The sequence below is a fragment of the Solea solea genome, chromosome 15, assembly GCF_958295425.1.
Source record: "Solea solea chromosome 15, fSolSol10.1, whole genome shotgun sequence".
Lineage (NCBI taxonomy): Eukaryota > Metazoa > Chordata > Actinopteri > Pleuronectiformes > Soleidae > Solea > Solea solea.
This window is the reverse complement of record NC_081148.1, coordinates 17,204,682-17,225,293: the sequence shown is the minus strand read 5'-3', so window position 1 is coordinate 17,225,293 and position 20,612 is coordinate 17,204,682. Positions and strand designations below refer to the sequence as shown.

Genomic DNA, 20,612 nt, shown 5'->3' with positions numbered 1-20,612 from the left:
CTGCTATCGAAATCCCATTTAGTGTAATGATATTAACATATTGCCTCCAATGTGCCTCTTTTATCTTATCTTGTAACAGCGTATTGTTTCCTTTTCTGCGCAAAGTCTGCATGCATTTTAGTATTCTCTCATGTGTCACACTCACAGAGCATTATCTCTCAGAATGGATCTTTATTATTAAGAAGGGCCACTGCAGAATTCAAATCGCCAAACCATATACTCAAGGTCAGAGTAAAAATAAATTCAAAGAGAGAAAAGGAATCCATTTTAGCGGATCAAAAGAGAGAGACCTTGTTTTGATCGAGGTGTCCTTATTCGGATCAGTAAAAACCATATACTCCTGCATGCATATTTCATCCAAAACCACTTATGGTGTTCAGTTGGACGAGAGTTGCTTTACACTTGATGATCGCTCCATGAACGTGGAGACGAAGCGCTCTGAGGTGGTAGTGTTTCATTTATTGTGCTCCACGAATGCAAACTCCCTAAGACAAGCAACTGGGCCCCAAAACCTGCTGTGATAGCAGATCACATGTCAAGTCACTGATTGGACACTCTTGTGCACAGAACAGCAATCAGTCATCAACGCGGTAAATTGATCAAAATTACATTGGGAAATAAAAGTTGTGGATCAACAACCTTATGTGCCCCTTTCTGGAGACATTATGTGCAACTATCATTTTTATTTTAACTATAATTACCATTTGCCACGCCCCTTCTCTGAACAGCTGGTCTGCATGGGGAGAGGAGTAATCATCTGCATTAAAGAGTTTGAAGGATTCCTTGAAAAAAACAACAACACAAAACTGTGTATTTAACTGCCCCCATGTACTTAAGGCTGCCGTTATTTCCATCACTGAACCAAAGGAAAACGCAGACTTTCTGAGTTGTGCTCAGAAAGTAAGGAAACGTCAGCAATTCAACCAAATATTGAATTGCCCCGATCACCCATTCTTAGCCGTTTTAGGCTACCTATATTAAGAACTAGATGCACTGGCATCTCTTGAATCTTTTACACGGTATGTTATTATTTATTTATTTATCTATTTATTTATTTATTCCTGTCCATGTTCATTATGACAGATTTACCTGTGTTCTGTCCAAATGGATTCTGTCACTGGTTTTGGGGGAAGGAGTGTCTCTGGGTTGTTGTTGTGTGTCTTGTGTTGTTGGCATCTGGTGGTGCTTTTTATGTGTCTGAGACATCCTGCTGCTGCACACTAAATTTCCCTTTCTAAGGATAAATAAAGTGAAACTTGAACTTGATTGTTTGGATATTGACCAACTGTATATGCGTCTTTGGAAAAGCCTTTCTGTCCTTTTAAGCCTTACTGTGCTGTTCTTGTTGCTTTGTGAAACTTTGAGTCCACATGCCCACATACATTTAGGTCGTCAGCCATTCAGGTGAACGGCCGTGTACAGTTTGAATACGTAACAGAATTGCGATTGTTCCATCACCGGCAAATAGTGGGATGCTTAAAAAAAAAAAAAGTTCCTTATCATTTAATTTGAATGATTATGAAAGAATTTCATTCGCCATTGTCTGCTGAGGAGGCTAATTATTTTATCATCCAAATTTTAATTAGCTATATCTCCGAGCTGTCCACGGAGCTACAATAGATAAAGCAAATAGTATACGGGGCCTTTCATAGGAGGAACTATGCTTCACATAGAATAACACAAAGGAAATGTGGCCTGTATAGGATGAATGAGGAAACAGTGCTTCTGATGATAAAAAAAAAAAGGGAAAACGTTCCAGCCTGACACTGCAATACATTCAGTACAGCTTTAGGGAATGTCAGTATTACTGCGTGAGACTTTCTCACAAGGCAGGCAGTGCATTGCCTAAACTTTTAAGCTGTGAAAGACTGATTGCTCTCGTATCATCAGTTAAGAGAGGAAGGTTGATGAAAAGGTTTGTGGAAACACTGTAGGCTCATCAATAAATCCAGCCATGTGTCGTTCACATCAGTCGCATGATGCCTGAGAGCAGAACTTAATTACTTTATAGCAGTAGACCAGACCGGGGCCTTAAAATTAAGGTGACGGAGATTCATGGGTCATGATAGATTGACTACAGAAGACAATGGCGCATGCTCTCACCAATGACAAAATTATGGGGTTAAATCATATTCAAGCCCGGTTATTAATGACTAAGCAGCTCTTTTCCAGGCATCTTCAAGACCGTCTGTGTTTTTTTTCTGCACCACCCCCTCACTTCCTCGTCGCAGGGTAAAATAAATGATAGACCAGTAAATGAAAATGTGGCGGGCGATTTGTCGGGAAGATAGTTTGTTATTGTGCGCATACAGAATTGATAATTGCCAAGGTGACCTATGATCTCCTTGATTAACAAGGACACAGCTCTCCATCCTACAGGGCTATTCCCAGAGCCCTATGTCAGCATTATTCCCCTGCCTTTTTGTACTGAATGAATCACACTCGTGGTGTTATGAGTCATCTTTATTTTGCTCTCTATGCAGTAAAAGAAAACCATGTGAGTGGTAATGATTTCTTTCTTAATTTACTGGTTGGAATTTGTAACAAGGGGAGTCGTGGGGTGGATCCACACCTTAATTGGCATGCGCAGAAAAAGAAGGAAAGACGTTTTTCATGTGCTATATTGCAGAATAGTTCACAGATATAGGTTAATGTTTGTGAATCCACAGAGAGGGAGCAGCAGCTCATGGAATATTTACATTGCCAAAAAAACGGATGGGGGGTAAGTCCAAGGACTGGTGGTTGAAACCATGTTCAAAGGAAATGGATAAAGGCCCTGAGGATTCATGCAGTGCACAATTGTCTCTGACGAAAAACAAAAAAACAAAAAAAACAAAAAGACTACTGCTTGGGAAAATACCTTGATTTAAATTCTCTTCTAAGCCCAAGCATGGAAAAGGAAAATTGGAGTGTGAGTGGAATGTCAAGCACAGCTATAGTCACCAGACTTGCATATTCCAGGTCACACATGCATGACAGACCTTACATATATTTTTTTCCCCCTGAATGACAAAATTCTATTTGAAGAAATCATGCTTGTCGGAGCTCAGCGGTCTCAATAAAACTGCAGCGCGAGCATCCGCAAACTTCACAAACATGCTTCCTTGCATTTGATTTGCAGCCATGTATTCATCCTCCCCAGAATCGTCCAAATGATGCCCAGTGTCGTACACACGCATTAAATATGAAAGCGAATGTATGAATATTTATACGGAGCCATATGGCATAACAGCAAAGTGTGACAGGGAGATTTGGTCCAGTTTGTTGGATGTCAGCATTCTCTCTTTCTTTAAATGGAGGCAAATCCCTCTGAGTTGACAGCAGACTGTTACAGCCCAATTCAAAAAGACCAGAGACATAAAATAATGACATATGCCGCACAGAAAACACATGCATTGTCTAGGGGATTATTTTATACTGTTGATGCTTGGTTTCTTTGTTTGCGATTGTTTGAAATAATACAAGTCCCATTCCAGTGTTATAGCGGGACTTTGTTCTTAAGTACACATAGTGAGTTACTACATTACGGATTAAAGATAGCATTTCATGTCACATCAAATATGCAGATGGTTATCTCCACCGATAAACAAAACAACAAAATGATTTCGACTTTTTAATCAATGAATGACAAAAGCGTGTGATCGGAATCCCATTGCTCCACGGTATGATTTTGCATATCAGCCAATGAGAGCCTCTCCATTGTCTCCCAGCCTTCCTATCGTACAGACCTATGAAATTGCATTTTTCCAGGTACAGTGTTGTGTGTTGATGCATGTCTTGGCATGCACCTAGTTCTCATCATGCCTCTGTCCTGGCAGCACAAGTGTTTGTGTTGATTCTTTTTTTTTTTTTTGGAGGAGCCAGGATTTGTGATTATTTCCATCTGCACACCCTTCATCTTCCAGCATTATGTCAAACTGCTGAAGCGAGACACCGTAAGTTGCCCTGTGGTTGTGAGGACTATATTCAAGATTTAGAGGCTCTGCTCGTTCAATGGCAAACACTGTGTGTGTGTGGGTGTGGGTGTGGGTGACCACTTACACCAGTCTGTACTTACAAGTTATTTGAGTAAGGATTAATTAAACATGGCTTCCGCACCGTTGGAGCCCTTGGACTCGTCTGAAGCGTCGTCGTCAGTACTCTGCACCACACGCCTGGCAGTTGGCAGACTGTTATCAATAAACCAAAATGTTTGTGTTGTCAGCTCTTTATCAGACAACACGTCGCTTTTGGAAAAACCTACGCAGCCAAACAAAGAGGCCGCTACCACCCCCCGCGCCCAAATTAAGCCTTAGTCAGATAAGCACCGTGTATTTCTTTTATTGCTGTATACATTTTATCGCTTTAGACATATTTGTGATGTTAATGGCGCACTTGTGGCATTTTTGCTTTGTCAAGTTCAAGAATCATTTCTCGTGCCTGACACAACAGGAAGCAGCAGCAAAGGATTAAAAGTGGTGCAGCCACAGCGCTTGAAAGAAAAAGATCTTATCGCCCATATAAAGCACTTTTACACTGTTGACTAACTGACTTTTAGATTCCTCCGATTACTTTGAAGATGCTGCGGGGGCAGGAGAAAAAGATAGAGTACATGTAGACTGGAAACATCACGTGACACAGACCTTGGCCTAATATCTCTGAGCAGAGATGATCCAAGACTATTCTTCATGAGAGTATCAGAGTGCACCGTGTCGGCGAACCATAGATTTTTACCTCATTAATCAAACAAGGTTATTCTAAGTTTAAATTCAAAGGGAATGGAGTTGGAAGTGCACACGCAAGTGAGGTTATGCTATTTGTAAAAAAACATTTGAGTGTGTTGATGTAAAACCTAATATTTGTGTTCTTTTAAATGCAAAAGTAGACCTCTGAAATGTAGATGAATCTGAGAATGTGTCGTTCCATTCACGCTTGCGTTGATGTTTGGATGGATAAACCAAAAGAACGACGGTCATGACTGTGAACAAAGTTCTTCAAATTCAAAATGGGCACGACTTCGGCACGAGAATTCATCTTGATACATCGATCCCATGTGCAGTGCATGCTCACAGAGCCACCATTATGCATTATTATCATTATGCATTATGCATATTTTTGACAGACATTGATTACGCCGTAGAGTTAACATACATCCTCCCCCTATGCACTCACTTTGAAGTGTTTATGATTGCCATACAAGAAGAAGTCCAAGAACTGCCCCGGGCACTTAACCTCATCTTGACTATAGCACTCTGCAATATCCGCAACAGTTTTTAATTAAATATGAAGAAAAATGAGAAAACAGCCCTTGAAGGAATGCAAGGAAAGTGGCCACACTTTAATTTGTTAATAGAGCAGTACACCATTAGTGGAATGATTACACTGAACCATAAGACACAACCCTGTGTACAGTGATGTTACATCCAGTTGACAAGATGCATGAAGCACGTGTGCTGCAAGCAAGAATTCTTAATTAAAAGGAAAGAAGGAAAAAAATCTAACATGTTTGTGGTGTAGACATTTCCTCAAGTGATTGTGCATTTCGTTTCATGTCGCTCTAAATAGTTAGAGACGTGGTAGGTTATGTGTTTTCTATTTTAAGGGGACAAAGAGCTCGTTTACAAACGTTCTTCGGCAGTCCTTTTTTTAATAAGACATTAAGTAAGTCTGTGTGGCTGCACTTGGTCTCAGCAATGCTAAAAGCCTTGAATATGCTCACAGTGGCAGTGGAAAGCATACATTCATGAGGTTTAATGATTTGTATGTATTTATAGCACCTTAGTTCTGCTCGTTTGCCTGCTAACATTTGCTAATTAATAATTATATAAGGCTAATGGGTTTGCCATTGAGTTAGTATGCATATGGTTATAAAACAATGTGTGTTAAATCTGACTAATGATGGTGCTGGAGGTGAAGTCGTGTCATAAATGATTTCAACATTTAACGACCATGTGAATCATCACCTGTTTCGTGACACAGTGACACACTAGTTGGGTTTAGAAATGTGTGAAACTTAAGTATCGCAATATAAAACTGGTCATTGAAAAACACCTACTTTTAAAAAAAAACTCTCAAATATCGCTTTAACATTTGAGGTGGCTTTTCCAGACGTGTCGATATAAAAGTTAATTGCAAAAAGTATGAAATTGTACATTTCACTTCAGGAATGATGGCGTGGTATGTAGTTCCCCCCGCCGCCTTCATCGTCTGTTGAAAACAATCATCACTGTTCGAGATCACTGTTCCAAAACCATGGAAAGGCAAAAAAGCCTTTCGGCCGTCTTCCTGTTTTCGTACACAAGAATCACTAAACCTGATAGTGTTCCGTAATCTGTAGTGGACGAAAAAGGCAGAGACACCACCTCAGCATGGCAATTTGCTGGAGAGATAGCAGTATCTGTGGGCATTTACGGAATGTTTAACTTCTGTGATGGCAAATGGTGTAATAACTTTTCTCCAAAACAGCACAGGTGGATAAAAAAACCAAAAAAAATATCTTTCAGTCCTGCTCATTTGGGTTTTTACCCATAATCCACCGAGCTGAGTTTCCTACATGGAGGAGTCTGTTATCACAAATGTAACATTCGGACGACCTGGTGGTGACTGAGTTGGGCTGAAAGTGTGAATATATGAGAGCCCCCATGCTCATGAATATTAGTGTGTTGGGGAATCGGCATGCTCGTACTGTACGCTCTGGTAGGCAGGCACAATGAAAACCTATAATTTACCTGTGAGCGCGATAGTTCATTTATTCTTAAAGCGGTCCCACTTTGATCTATCCCGCTGGTTTACGTCAATAAACTGATGTTTATCACGCGATCAATGAACTGTTTATCGCATGAGATTTTCGTAATGGACACGACCGCCGTAGCACAGCCGCTATATCAAGGAGACGTATGCTATTCGGCAGCCGCACACGTGCAGGGATGCAGACGCACACACGCAAACAGGAGCAGGTGATAATAGATCTATTCTTTATGCGAGTTCATGAATAATTCACAGTCCATGTTCTCAAACACATTCTTGAGTTGACAGAATAATGTGACAGTCTGCTACCGCCATGAGATGAAAAAGATCACAAATGTTTTAGAGATTCCAGCGGGAGATAAATTGATCTGCTGTTATTACTCAGCTCCAACCACATGCCATTTTTCGGATGTTTCAGAAAATCCAAAAGGATTTATGAATGTATGTCTATAAATATATATGATCTGCCCCAACTATCAAGTCGGCTTGTGATTTGACATTCTGCCGGGTTGATAAAACAAAATAAGGTCTCTCTGAGATTATAATCTCAAACCCAAACATTAAATGTTATTCATGACATTTATTTATCCTTTTTTTTTTTTATCTCACATGAGAAATCTGCGCTTTAATGTGAGACATCACATTGTCATCGTAATTGCACAATGATGCATGCACCGTTCATTCCAGTCTAGACCCGACTTCTTAGTCATGTCGTCATGTCTTATTCATTCATTCCGAATACATGGAATCACTTTTCAATGAGAATAATGTCCATCCTGTCTCCAGACTGCAGAAACACACAGAGCATCTTTGGGTCTCTGGAAACCTCCTCACTCGAGAAGAGTGGTGGCAGCCTTCCTGACACTTGGCAATTGGCCTCCACATGAGTCAGTGGAGAGAGATCCTTGTCATGTTTTCATCGTTCAATTAGGCTTTGTCTTTGCTTATTGAGCCAAAAGTTCCCTGAATGCCAAAGTCTCCATTAGGGCCGTGAAAAGTGGGCTGGCCTGAGGTCACAGCTGATGTTCCACTGGCTGCCTTGGGGAAGACTGGAGTTAGAAATCAACCCTAACCACACTGAATGACTCCAGTCTCCTTTAGACGTTTGGCAACAGATTGACACGGTTGTAAACACAACACACAGACAAGTTCAGATTCTCACACTGCTGCGTGGTCTGTGTGCACTTCTGGAGCATTCTTTGCAAATGCTGGCTCGCAGACACTTCACTCTGAAACTTCCCGGAAATAAACAAACAAACGGGCTCCTTATGCAGCATCTGCTCACATGGAACTCGTCCAGTCAAGGCCCTAAAAGAGATGGCTAATGATTGTAAAGTGAGTAGATCGGCTGACACACAAACGTCCCAGACATTAAAAAAACGAGGGAGGGAAAGAAAGAAAGAAAGAAAGAAAGAAAGAAAGGTCAGGGAAAAACCCATGATGCTTTATTCCTGTTTGCACTGCCAAGTTGAACGCCCCTTTTTTTGAATATGCAAATACACATTAATATGCAAATTAACTGAACTTGTGAAGGTCATTCAGATTCATTTCTCATTCATTACAATGTTTTAATGGATATGAAGAGTCAGGGCCTATACTGATGAATCTAATGTTTTATTTGCACCTGATAGCCTGAGAAAAGATCTACCTGTGAGAACAAAAAAAAAGAAAAAGTCCTCTCTCCATCTTCAGTGAGGTGGCAATGATCAGCAGATACTCCATATGTCCATTATAGTTCCATTATTCCCACAAATTCAGCCAGTGGCAGTGAAGGCTATTGCAGAGCCATGCCGCATTGTCAGTGACCAAATGCTGAGAGCCTGCAGCTTTTATTGGACTTAATTGACTGTTGAGTAAAATGCTTCAAAGAAACTGAGAAGCGAAGAAGACATTAAAGCTGAGGTTGAGCTCCTTTATTCGTCTCGTGGAGACGTTTTTTTTTATAATATTCTTACCTGAAATACACACACACATTCCCCTATGAGAGAGAGAGAGAGCACGTGTCTGAGGATTTGTTGATGGAGGAGGAGTGGGGGGGAAAAACAGCAGTTAGGAGTTGCACCTGTAAGGCGCAAAAAAAAAAGACAAAAAGAAAAGAAAAAAAAAAACTTTCCAAAGAGAGCAGAAGTTGCTCCATGCGCATTTGTTCCCCCGGCAGCACGAAGGCGGCGAACAGGAGGACGTGGAGCGCGTTACACACCGCCAACCGGCGGAGAAACCAAAACAACAGCGTCTGTCACCCACCAGGAGAAAAGAGAGACAAAAATACGCAAGTTTTTAGGTTCCAGTGAGAGAGAGGGAGAGAGAGAAATACAGAGTGTGTGCGTGAGAGAGAGAGAGAGAGAGAGAGAGGGAGGGAGGGAGGGAGAGATGATGCAGCTTCAGATTAAGACCATGTTTAATCCCTACTTTCCCCCTGAACAAAATAATCCATGAAGGAATATTCCTGTTTTTTGGAGAGCGCTGCAGCAGCGAAGCGCCGCGTCGCCCGGGCACAAGTGAGAGAGGGTCCAGTTCAGGGGGGGGAACCCTTTTGACTCGCATTAAAGGGAGGCTGCATGAGGGTGGAGGAGAGAAAGAAGGGAAAAAAAAGAAAAGAGAGGGGAAAACGGGGAGGGCAGGGAAGAAAGTGGTGGCGGTGCCAGACGCAGCGGCAGTAAGAAGCGTACGTACGTGCTTTATCTTAGCGGCGGAGTGTGTGACGTGATATTGCAGCCTGCTCCTGGAGCTCTGCAAGCGCCAAGCACAGCGCGTCTGTTTCTCTCTCTCCCTCTCTCTCTGTTGTAACTCACTAGCCCCCCAACATCTCTCATCCACCCACCACCACGGATCCCTTTCTTTTTTGTCATTCCCCCCCTTTTTTTCTCCCTCTCACGGAGTGGGGGTGCGCGGAGACTCGCGGGAGAAAAAATATCACTGGGAAACATAGACGCGCGGAGTCTGCCGAATTAATTTATGGTAATACTGTATGAATTGCTGTCTTCTTTCCATCACTCCAAGAATTTCTTTCTCTCTCTCTCTTTCTCTCCCTCTCTCGCTCTCTCTTCCCATCTCTCTCTCTCTCTCTCTCTCTCTCTGTCTCACCCTCGCTCTCTCTCCTTCTCGGTGGCTGTCGTGTGTTGTTGCGCTCCGTTATTGATGGGAAAAAACCCCAAAAAAGGAGAAGACGGGAGGATATGATCGCATTTTATTTTTTTACCAACTGAACCATCTTGTTGCGCCGGACTTCTACTGTCGGGGATGGGGAGTATCGATTCACTGGAGGGCTGCAGAATTTATTTATAAAGGATGTGGTCAAGTATGTTGGGAAAATAGCCATAGCTTCCGCAGTGTAAGGTAAGATTATTATTATTATTATTACTACAACAACAATTGTTATTATGATCGTCATCATTATCAGTGTGAATGATTCATTCATTCATATGTCATATGTGTCAGGTAAAGTTTCGCCTCCTCGTTCTCTCGCAGTCCTGCATTCAGCTTCCATTCACTCACATCGAGTCCAGAGTGCTTAACAGATGCCTTTTAAAAAAAAGAGGGGAGATGATCTCTCCTTCTCTCTCTTAGGAGGCTGGGGGGAAAAAAATCACTTTAAAGTGCAGCGCGTCGAGCTGACACTGCCTGAGACGCAGCCCCGTGTCTCTATATTCAGATTTCCTCTTGAGACGAAATTGCTCATAGAAGCCGAGGCAATAAAATCAGCGTCTCCTGACGACCCGATTTATCGTCTCCGGAATACTAATTTTCGCGTGTATGTAGCCTTGGCCGTGACTGTTGCGGGAGGACGAGGAGGGAGGGAATCATGTGGATTTATCGCGAATAAAAAGCTGATTTCACTCCACGCTGCTCCCACGGATCCCCACATAACACACACACACGCGCGCGCGCGCGCTATCCTGATGCAGTGTGATGGACAGGGTTTTTTTTTTTTTTTTAATCTTTATAAAAAGGATGAAGTTTGAGACACTGCGAGTGCAAAATGTGCCCATCCATCCTCAGCTCTGTGGAATCTGTATGGGTTTGTTTTTTTTAGTGGGATTTCAACGCCTACACACACGCGCACACACACACACACACACACTGCTGTGACACTGCTCACAGCTGCATTGCCTGTAGGATTAAAGCAATCAGGACATCGCATTGCATTCTCTCTCTCCCCCACTCTCTCTCTGTGTGTGTGTGTGTGTGTGTGTGTGTGTGTATGCGTGTGTGTGTGTTTCTCTCACACAAACACGCTTGAGAGCGCGTGCACACGCACGCACGCACGCACACATACACTGGCTCTTTATCAAATTGCATTGTCAAATATGTCAAGCCCTGAATTTCACAGACGTGCAGCTCGCGTCAGTGGACCAACAAAGCGCGCAGCAGTGAAGTCATAGTGACCAGGTGGCCGCAGAAAGACGTTTATTCCTCAGTCCTCCAGATTTTATCAAAGTGTCGTGCAAAGAAACACATGAACTCACAAGGAAAAACAGCTTCATTTGGAAAAAAAAAAAGATATATATATATATTATTAATGCTGCAGTTGCATCCCACAGCTTTCACGTGGACCGCACTGACTTGGGATCAGTCACTGCGTTTTTTTTGGTGTCAGATGTTATTTCAAAATAGCCATATTTGTCCCTCCAGGGATTGCGCCACACCAAATACGACCCAATTAATAACGTCTAAATGACTCACATTATTGCACCCGCTCCTTAAAGGAAGAAATAAATAAGCCACGGCCGTAGCGGCCACAAGGTGGCAGTGTTTGCACAAAGTATAGCAGTGGAGGAGGCAGGATGAGCATGCAGAAGCCACGTTACTGAGGTTAAAGTGTCTTTTATTCCTCCATTTTCATGGCCACACGTCATAAGAAAATGTGTAAAGCCAGTCATGGAGATCATGTGACCTCTGCTTTTGACATTCCTCTGTGTAATTCTGTCCATCTCTCCTTGCAGGCCAAATGACATAGGATGAAGGCTGTTCGAAACCTGTTGATTTATATATTTTCCACCTATCTTCTGGTTATGTTTGGATTAACTGGTGCCCAAGATTATTGGTGTTCCACTCTGGTCAAGGGGGTCATCTATGGATCATATTCAGTGACTGAAATGTTCCCTAAGAACTATACAAACTGTACATGGACGCTGGAGAACCCAGACCCTACCAAATACAGCATCTACCTGAAGCTATACAAGCAAGACTTGAGCTGCTCCGAATACTCGTTGCTTGCTTATCAGTTTGATCATTACTCACACGAAAAGATCAACGAGTTGCTGAGAGTCAATGAGTCTATAGTGTACCTGTGCGATTCAAAGAATATTTATGTATTTTTGCTCTACGACAAGAATTTTGTTCAACTACGGAGAGTTTTCCCCTATGATTATAACGGATTGACACCGCAGAAGCTGGATGAAGAGGAGAAGTCCATCGTGGAGTTTTTGGTGTTGAATAAGGCGAGCCCCAGCCAATTCGGGTGTCAAGTGCTCTGCACATGGTTGGAAAACTGCCTGAAATTAGAGAAAGGGACAGTGGAGACGTGTGGGATCGTGTACACAAAATGCACATGTCCTCAGCATTTAGGCGATGGAGAATCAGAGAGTATGCTCATGCTCAACAATGTGGTTTTACCTTTAAATCCACAAACGGAGGGTTGCTTGTCACCGCAACTACAAGCCGGACAGGTCTGCAATCTGAGTGCAGAAGTGAAACGGCCTCCTAAGGAAGGTAAGTATCCTGTCAGTCTCCTTCTTTTATGCTGAAATAAATGTAGAATTAATGGACTACTGTACTGCATAGATAGATAGTAATCATGTCGGTCAAATGTGCACATCAGTGACTCCCTTCTCTGCCCGTATTGCATGTTTGAAGTGTGATGGCCCATGAAACAAAGAGCACACATAGATATCTAGACTCCCGTTGGCTCAGAAATGTGTCAAGCTATAAGGAACAAAGCTGACAGAGGAGTCGGGATGCAGGAAAGACCACACCAGCAGAAACCAAACCACCCAAAGTGTTGTTTTCATTCAGTTGGATTCAAAATGCACTATCATGGCTGTGAATTTAAAATGGCTGTTTTTATACACATCAGCACAGAGTTAAAATGGCTGTGAACCCCAAGCCAACTGTTTTGGTGTGTTTTTTTTTTTACTCTTACGTCACAGTCGTCCATACGTGGACCAACAGTGGTCAATGTGGACAAATCAATCAGGTTTTATTGGCATCTACGAGACACGGAGTGATTGGGATCGTGGATTCGGCAGTGTCCGCCGGGACCACGTTTGCTCATGCGATGCAACATTGAACACAAATGTGTTGATGTGATCGATCTGGGAGTTCAAAAATCTCGTTTCAAATGTGTAGAAACCAATTAATAAATGGACAGGGATTGAATTTCACTGAATAAAAGAATTTCAGCATCCTCAAAGCTGAAGTCCCATAGAGCAATGCAACGTGTTTTTCGCGAAATGTTGGAATTAATCAATAATGAACTTATAGTCAAGAGCTTACGGAGATCAAAAAAAACTGGACCCACTTGCAGCTGTAATTCACACATGTGCATGGTTGCACATACGTACATAAATTGCGTCTCTCTACTGACATCCACAAGTAGATATGGTGAATATAGGTCGTTGTGTTCACCAGTGTTAGGTAAGAGGGGGAGTGTTTGTAGTCAACACATTTCTGTAGCCGTCTGAATCACAAAGGAAGTTTCGTCTTGATGCATAGCTGCTTGCATTCTAACAGATAGCAGAGGATAATCCCATAGGGATATGCTACACATTTCAGAGGTGAGGCACATCTTCCACAAGACAAGAGGGGGAGAGGGGGAATAATGAAAGCTGGTATGTTATGGCGCCGTGTTGATTGTGGCTCTTACCAAAATAACGGTTTCTATAATTGTGCCGTGGAGAACAGGTGGCAGTTTTCTAATCAAGAAGAACAGGTGAAGTTCACCCATTTGGTTTTGGCCTGTTGTGTGCTGCAATAAATCCCACTTATAGTGGCATGGTTTTTTTTGGTTTTTATATCTGCATTAATAGACCCAGATTCTACTATGCCTAATGTCTTTTTACTGCTTTCGTACTCTTGGTCTAAATTTTCACATGATTTATTAAGAGGCCAGCCTCTATCAAGTCACAGACAATAGAGCACTTAAACAAAAATGCGTACAATCTCTGATGCAAGTCGGTACTCTCACAACTCACTCTGCAGTACACGTATGACTCAGCTACGTATTTTTGTTCCAAATACTTTTAGCATCATTAAGTGAATCTTGAATCACAAATATAACTGGAAAGCATTATGCTTATTTCTGCTGTAACATTCCCCGCTCCAGAATTACATTTAGCATGTTTCTATCAGCATGTTAATAACAGCTTAAGTGCACAGCTTATTTTTTTTTCCACTTAGAAGATTTTCCACAAGCTTCTATTTATAGCGTCGGTTGATGGGAGGTTCAAATAAATCCGTTTTCATCTGGATAACAGGGAGATCACCACAGGGTTTTTAAAAGCGCACGGTGTCTCCCGTGGCATTGTTGGGACAAAGTGGGTGTTCCTGGTGCAGCATCAAGCATCACAAACAGTGAATAAGGGCTTTATTTGATAAAATGGCTTGTCTTTTGATCTCCTCAGTTCCTGGGAGAGGATGGCTTTAGCACACATCAAAGAAAAGCAAGGCTGGAGGTTGTGTACGCCAGCCATGCCACTGCAATGCCCCACCAGTGTCTCGCACAGATGGAGGAAAAATGACGTTTTAAAGGTTAAAGCTCCTAATTGTTGACGGTGATTGTGCAAACAATGGCCGGGCCACACTGCTTGACAGTGGTGGGGATTGTGAAACCAACACTGACATCCTGAATGTACTTGGGTGACTCATGTGTGCAGTCTAATTTTGATTGCATTTTCTAATTTCATGAATAAAAGTTAGGTGGCAGCACAATGGTGCAGTGGCACTCGCAGGAAGAGTGGTTCAATTCTCTGTTTTCTTTTCTGTGCTAATGTGGGTTTTCTCCCATATTGCACGCACAGCGAGTCAAGTATACTGTTGACTCGGAGCTGGCCACAGGTGAATGAGTAGTGAGTGAATAGCTCTGATGCCTCGGTGCCGTGCCCTGGTGTTTTCACGCTGTCAATCCAATTAAGGCTCCGATCCAGCTGGTGTGACTCTGAATTTCGGAGTGGAAATACTATATGCTGACATGAATTCAGGAAATGATTCAGATTATCTGAAATTTGAACTTTCCATAAATAAACTGACATCAAAAAAGGCCTCCAGTTTACATAGATCGGCTCCAAACATCGTCTAATTGCATCACAGTCTTTATTTTGTGGCTCAGTCTGATTCGACCCAATCGGTTGGTACTTTTCATGGTTCATTGTTCGTGAGGAGCGTGTTTTGTTACGTGTCCTTCACGGTGTTCATCAACACAGGTGTAAGAAGGCTGTTTCATACAAAGGAGTTAAACACTCACATCTCTGTTTCTTTTTCTGATTTTCGCACTAAAGTGATTTGCACTGAAGACACTTAATAAAGACGAAAAGAATCGTGTCACTTTTGTTTTTATCCCCCATCCGAATATCATTATGAAGCAAGAATGAGATCCAGCAAATAACAAAGGCTGAGTGTTTAAAAAGCCTGTCCTTTCTTGCTATTTTCTTTTTTCTTTTTTCTCTGAGTGCATGGATCACCTTCTAGCTCTGAAGTACGTCATTTCCCCACTTTTACCAAGAGAACCTGGCACACAGACTTTTCTTATTGCACTTTGGATGTCAGAGCAACTAGTTAAATATCATTTTTTAGAATCATTATGATGACGTTTGATATATTTCCGTTCATATACCTCTGCCTCCACTGTCTCTTTCTGCAGTGTCACTGGCTTATAGGTAATAGTGGGGAAACTATGACAAATGTGCCTGTGCCAGTAAGATGCCTTCTGGAGATTAGGGTTTATAATTAGTTTTAGACCTGACAAGGCTACGAAAGAGCTGAAGCTCATAAGTATGTTAAATATTCCGATAAATATTTTATGAGTTCACAAAGCGGGTCTCCAAATTCACTGTTAGCGCATGAAGTAAGTAAGACACATTTGAGTGCTCATACTTTGTTTTTTCAGTTCAGAGCCGATTGTTTACACATTGATTCGTCGCTTACATGCACCATGCAATATGTATGTAATATATAAATTCTTTATTTGTATTCTTTAGCTGTGTTTAATCGGGGTGATTAAAGTCAACCGCAGCGAAGCTGATCCACGAGGGTAAACGCACGATTCTGTATTGCAGTGGGTTTTCATAATATCTAAGAAATAGATCCGCTAATTGCAGATGCTAATCTGTGCAGATGCCTGTTTGATCATTATGGTTTTTGACGCCGCAGACCGTGTGCCATGTGGAAAATGGCAATAGGATTTTATTGGCAAATGTGTGTGAAGCGTTATAATGCACCGTCACCTGCCAAAGTCCTGAGCACTGCAGCAGCTCAGCCTTGCTGCCTCACACAGTGAGGCCTTTTATTCACTTTGGATCTCAGTCAAGTCACTCAGTAGTCACACTGCATTATGCTCACCCCCATTGTTCAGTACACTTGGAGGCCATTTTAGTTCCAATTCAGTGAAGGAGAGAGCTCAGCTCAACAGCACAGAATCGGTTTGTTTTATCATCGACGTGTAATATTTGTCTTTGGCTGGGCTAATGTCCCCATACCAGGATAAATAACTTTTAATTAGAGTGTCCTGTTGTAAAGACTGTTTCCATGTTCTGCTCCCGGATTATTTTAAAACAGTATCCGAGCGGTGCCCTCTGTGTTCATTCTTCTGTATTAAACCTCCTGCGACAGCTGAGGAAATGCTAAAGGAAGATGTTAGGCCAATGACAAGGTCAAGACAAAAAAGGGAGATGCACCGTAGTGCAAAAATGCCAGCCATCTTCTCTGCCTTGCAGACTGCATATTAAAATGTATCTTTAAAAAAAAAAGGAAGAAAAAAAAAGATAGTGCAGAGGTTGAAGTAATTATATTTACGCTGTAATTAACAGCAAAGCTCTGGGTTGAGTCATGTTTTATGAAACATAAACAGAAACCTGCTGAGATGTGGTCAAACATGACTGTAGCACGCACTTGGTTTCTCTTCTACGGGGTCTGAAAGTGAGTGAGCAGTTGTGTTTTTGTGCAAGGCTAAAAGATACAAATAGATTGTGTTTAAAATGGAACCACACACTGTTCCTGGATATAAAAGGTGTCAACTAAGTCAATTTACCCAGCGCTGTACAGGGAAATCACACACACTCGTTATGTTTAAAGTTCTGCTTGAGCCACACTCGCACTCACCCATTTGATGCAAATGGGCTCTTAGGAACCGCAAAAAGTCTCTGTTTTCTAACCACTGCAATTTCACGATATAATAAATTATGGGTTCCCACAAAGGGCTCAGTATGGATTCTATTTTGTTTGGGAAGTTAAAGAATTTGGCCGATCCCTTAATTGTCTTATTAAAACTCTGGAATTTAATTTTCAGGTTCTTTGAACTGAATTTGTGGTCCAAAACCAAACAGTAGAGTTCGCTGCCAAAGTCTAATTTGCTTTAGTTGTTTTACTGAGCTCATTATGAATATGGTAATGTCACATATTTCTGCACGTTACTCACAGTTAAGCAACAAGCATCATAAACTGATTGTGACAATCGCGCCGCGTAGACGCTGCCAAGCAGCCGTCAGTTCGAGGCTGATTCCAGTCAAAGCTTAGTTCTGTCGCTCTTTTTAGTCATATGTACATATTTATTTGAGAGGGAGATGCTTAACGATAGCAACAGACCCCACCCACCCGGGCAACGCTCTTTTTGCACCACTTCCATCAGGAAAACGGTACAGGATCATCAGATCCTCCACCAAAAGACTCAGGGACAGCTTCTTCCCCAGAGCTGTGAAATCAATTTATTCCTTCCCCTTTTGACTAACCTTCATTTTGTTAAAGCGGCACATTTCCACAACCCTACTAATACAACACATTTTAACGATTGCCTTTGAGTAGGTAAGAGGCCTTATGAATGAATGATAATGTGTTGATGCAGTATGAATAGTTTATGTAGTTCTTTTCTTGGATATGCAGCACGCTAATGGACACATGACTAAAACTGAAAAAGAATTATGGGCATTTAATTATGCTCCCAAATGTACGATGTAATTTTAATTTTACCCAATTATTAGATCCTCCATCCATGGAAGTGGCCCACGGGGTATTGACTGACTGTGGGGCTAGCTGTGATGCAAACAGTGATAACCTGGCTGGATGGATGGATGGTGGATGTAGATGAGCTTGTCATTTGACATGGATTTAACTGTGATTTCAGTCTTGAGGCTACGTTTCGCCAGCGCGGCAATCGGAAGTCAAAGTGAAAAAGTCGACACAACACAAACCCAGGCTGTGTGCCACTGGCTGGGCTGGCTGCAAAGACATCCGAGCCTTGTGTTGTCACAACTGAGGCAATGAAATTCAGTGAAAGTGTGGACATGATTTATGGGATTCAGACATCTAGAAAGCATTGCATAGTAAGGACTAGTGGCTACATGCTCCGCATGAATACATTTAAAGTACAAATGTACTCTTATCTGAACTATACCTCAAAGCAACTTAATTCTTCTTATATTCATTAAATTAAGCGAAATACAGTATTACCCTGCGGTGTAGTGTCAAGTGTATCGGAATAATTCAATTACATGCACTTAAAAATGTACATTTAAACCCACATTTCTGAAATGACTTAATCAACCCAGAGTCCATCTCTGTGTTTTTTTTTTTGCAGTGTCATGAAGGTGACAAGTCCACCTTTTTAACTTGAATTGTAATAAATGTCATTCGTGGGGAACAGTTGTTAATAATGTCATATTGGAGGAGGAACTGTAATCACAGTAATGGCTGACGTAATGCAGTATCTGACTTTCTGTCGTCAGAACTGTACAGCACTTTCCCAAGGCACCGGGCGTCGGCGATGAGGAATCGTGAACGTCTGATTTATGATCGTGCATGTTGTATTTGTTCGCATGTGTCCTGCGATAAAGTCAAAACAACGGCAGCGCTAATGTGCAGCCTTTCCAAAGTAAAGGTTTTTAACTGTCAGATTTCATTAATACGAAACATTGTTAAGAAGCTTTTTGTAAGGGCGCCCGTTGGTGGAGATTTTTTTTATTTTAGGTCTCGTCGTGTTGCACAACCGCAACACATACGTACAACACAAAAAATTACCATTTGTAATTGCATGTCTTGCTTTGACATCACAGCATTTGTTCCTACTTTGCAATTTATGAGTTAATGATGGACCTTATGAATCAAAGAGGGAGCCACTGTTTGCTTTTTTTCTTTCCCTTTCGACTTCAAAGCGGTTTCTATATGCAAACACAACCAGTCTCTGTAGATGAAGAAAACTGTCTCATCTTCTTATTTATTATACATATTAGATTTTTTTTCATTGCCATCGTATGCATAATTCAGCACAAACAATTGGTGATTCCCTGCTTTAAAAAGATAATGTTCCTGCAGGATCACATCGCAAGAGAAGAATAGTGACACCGTAAACTTGCTTCCAGTTTAACTAACTAAAACTGCGAGTGAGGTCAAGGTTTGTTGTGTTTTCCACTATAATCCAGCTCACTGTAAAATCCATTTAGAATGCAAAATCTATTACATGGTCCTCAGCCAGTGTGTTTTTCATCCTTGAAAATATGAGCAACCTTAAGAAGTCTGTGAAAGCTTTTCCCTGCATTTCAAAATGAGTGTGAATCTACCACAACAAAAAACGACCAGATGTCTTGAACATGTTTGCAGTATTTTCTAAATAACAACAACAATAATTGTAATAATAATAATAACAATCAAACTTTTATGTGGGCTGGCTCAATGTGCTAAATTTTATATCAAGCCTTTGTTGTGCGGTGCCAGAAATGTTAATGTAAATTATGCTCCGCTCTCCAGCCTCTCAGTTGCATGTTCCTGCATTGCAACCCAGTTAGTTTTGGCCTGTCAATGGATGGCTATTTCAGCCCACAGAGCAGAGCCATTTGCATAAACATCCACCCACAAAACCTGGCAAATGAGTCTGTCAGTCAAAGACAGTGTCTGTGTGGTAAAGTGGAAGCAAAATCCAATTCTTTTTTTTCCCCTCAAGGGGCTTCTGTTGCTGCTCTCGCTGGCATTCCCTCTGCAGGGTACAGAGAGTGTCCTCGTGTAGTTGAAATGGATGCTGCCTTTAAACTTACACGGTTTATGTTCCAAGGCTGCGTAGAAACCTCCCGACATATTCAGTGTCATCTAACAGTATCATGCCGCGCAGGCGTACTTCTTATCAGGCAGTAAGACAAGGTATGTTTCAACCCCTATGTCGTTACAACTGGGTATTTTCTGTGGATTGCACATTTGGGTTCGAGGACATGATCCTAGATTGTCCAATTTAGAACTCAAAAAACACTCTCCTATCGCTAGAAGTCAGAGAATCCAGATAGGATTCTAAAAAAAAAAATTTCTTTTCTTTTCGAACACTCAAATAACCACGGGCAAGGTTTCTTCTTGCTCTAGATGGGCTCATTCACAGATAAAAAAGAGAGATGAATTTAGAATCAATTAGGATAAAGAGTCTTTTTTTTTATTTGAAATAACACAACCAAACAGGCACATCCTGTGTTTTGTTGGAAATGGAAAAAATAGCATAAATAAAAAGGGCCATCGCATATTTATCTGTGCTACTGGACAAGTTTGTAACTGCAATCAAATAAAAGCCTGTATTTTATTTCAAAACAGGATCTTTCAGTCATTCAGGAAACAAACACAGAGCATCTAAGAGTTTTAAAAAGACTCTTGACTAATGCGTGATGAGATATTTCAGTCAGTTTGCTACTGTGGATGAAAACAGC

At 41.6% G+C, this 20,612-nt stretch overlaps 1 protein-coding gene across 6 annotated transcripts in view; it reads left to right on the top strand.

Annotated features, from left to right (window-relative positions):
- The first annotated feature begins 9,185 nt into the window (after positions 1–9,185).
- adgrb3 (adhesion G protein-coupled receptor B3) overlaps positions 9,186–20,612 on the top strand; it is a 100,954-nt gene continuing 89,527 nt past the window's right edge. Inside the window, exons 1-2 of one of the 6 annotated variants that reach the window (XM_058651670.1) lie at positions 9,186–10,062; positions 11,670–12,438. In XM_058651670.1, coding sequence (XP_058507653.1) covers positions 11,685–12,438 — 754 coding nt within the window. In that variant the 5' untranslated portion in view covers positions 9,186–10,062; positions 11,670–11,684. The remainder of the gene's footprint in view (positions 10,063–11,669; positions 12,439–20,612) is intronic. The other 5 variants (XM_058651669.1, XM_058651667.1, XM_058651668.1 and 2 more) reach the window with 5 other exon arrangements.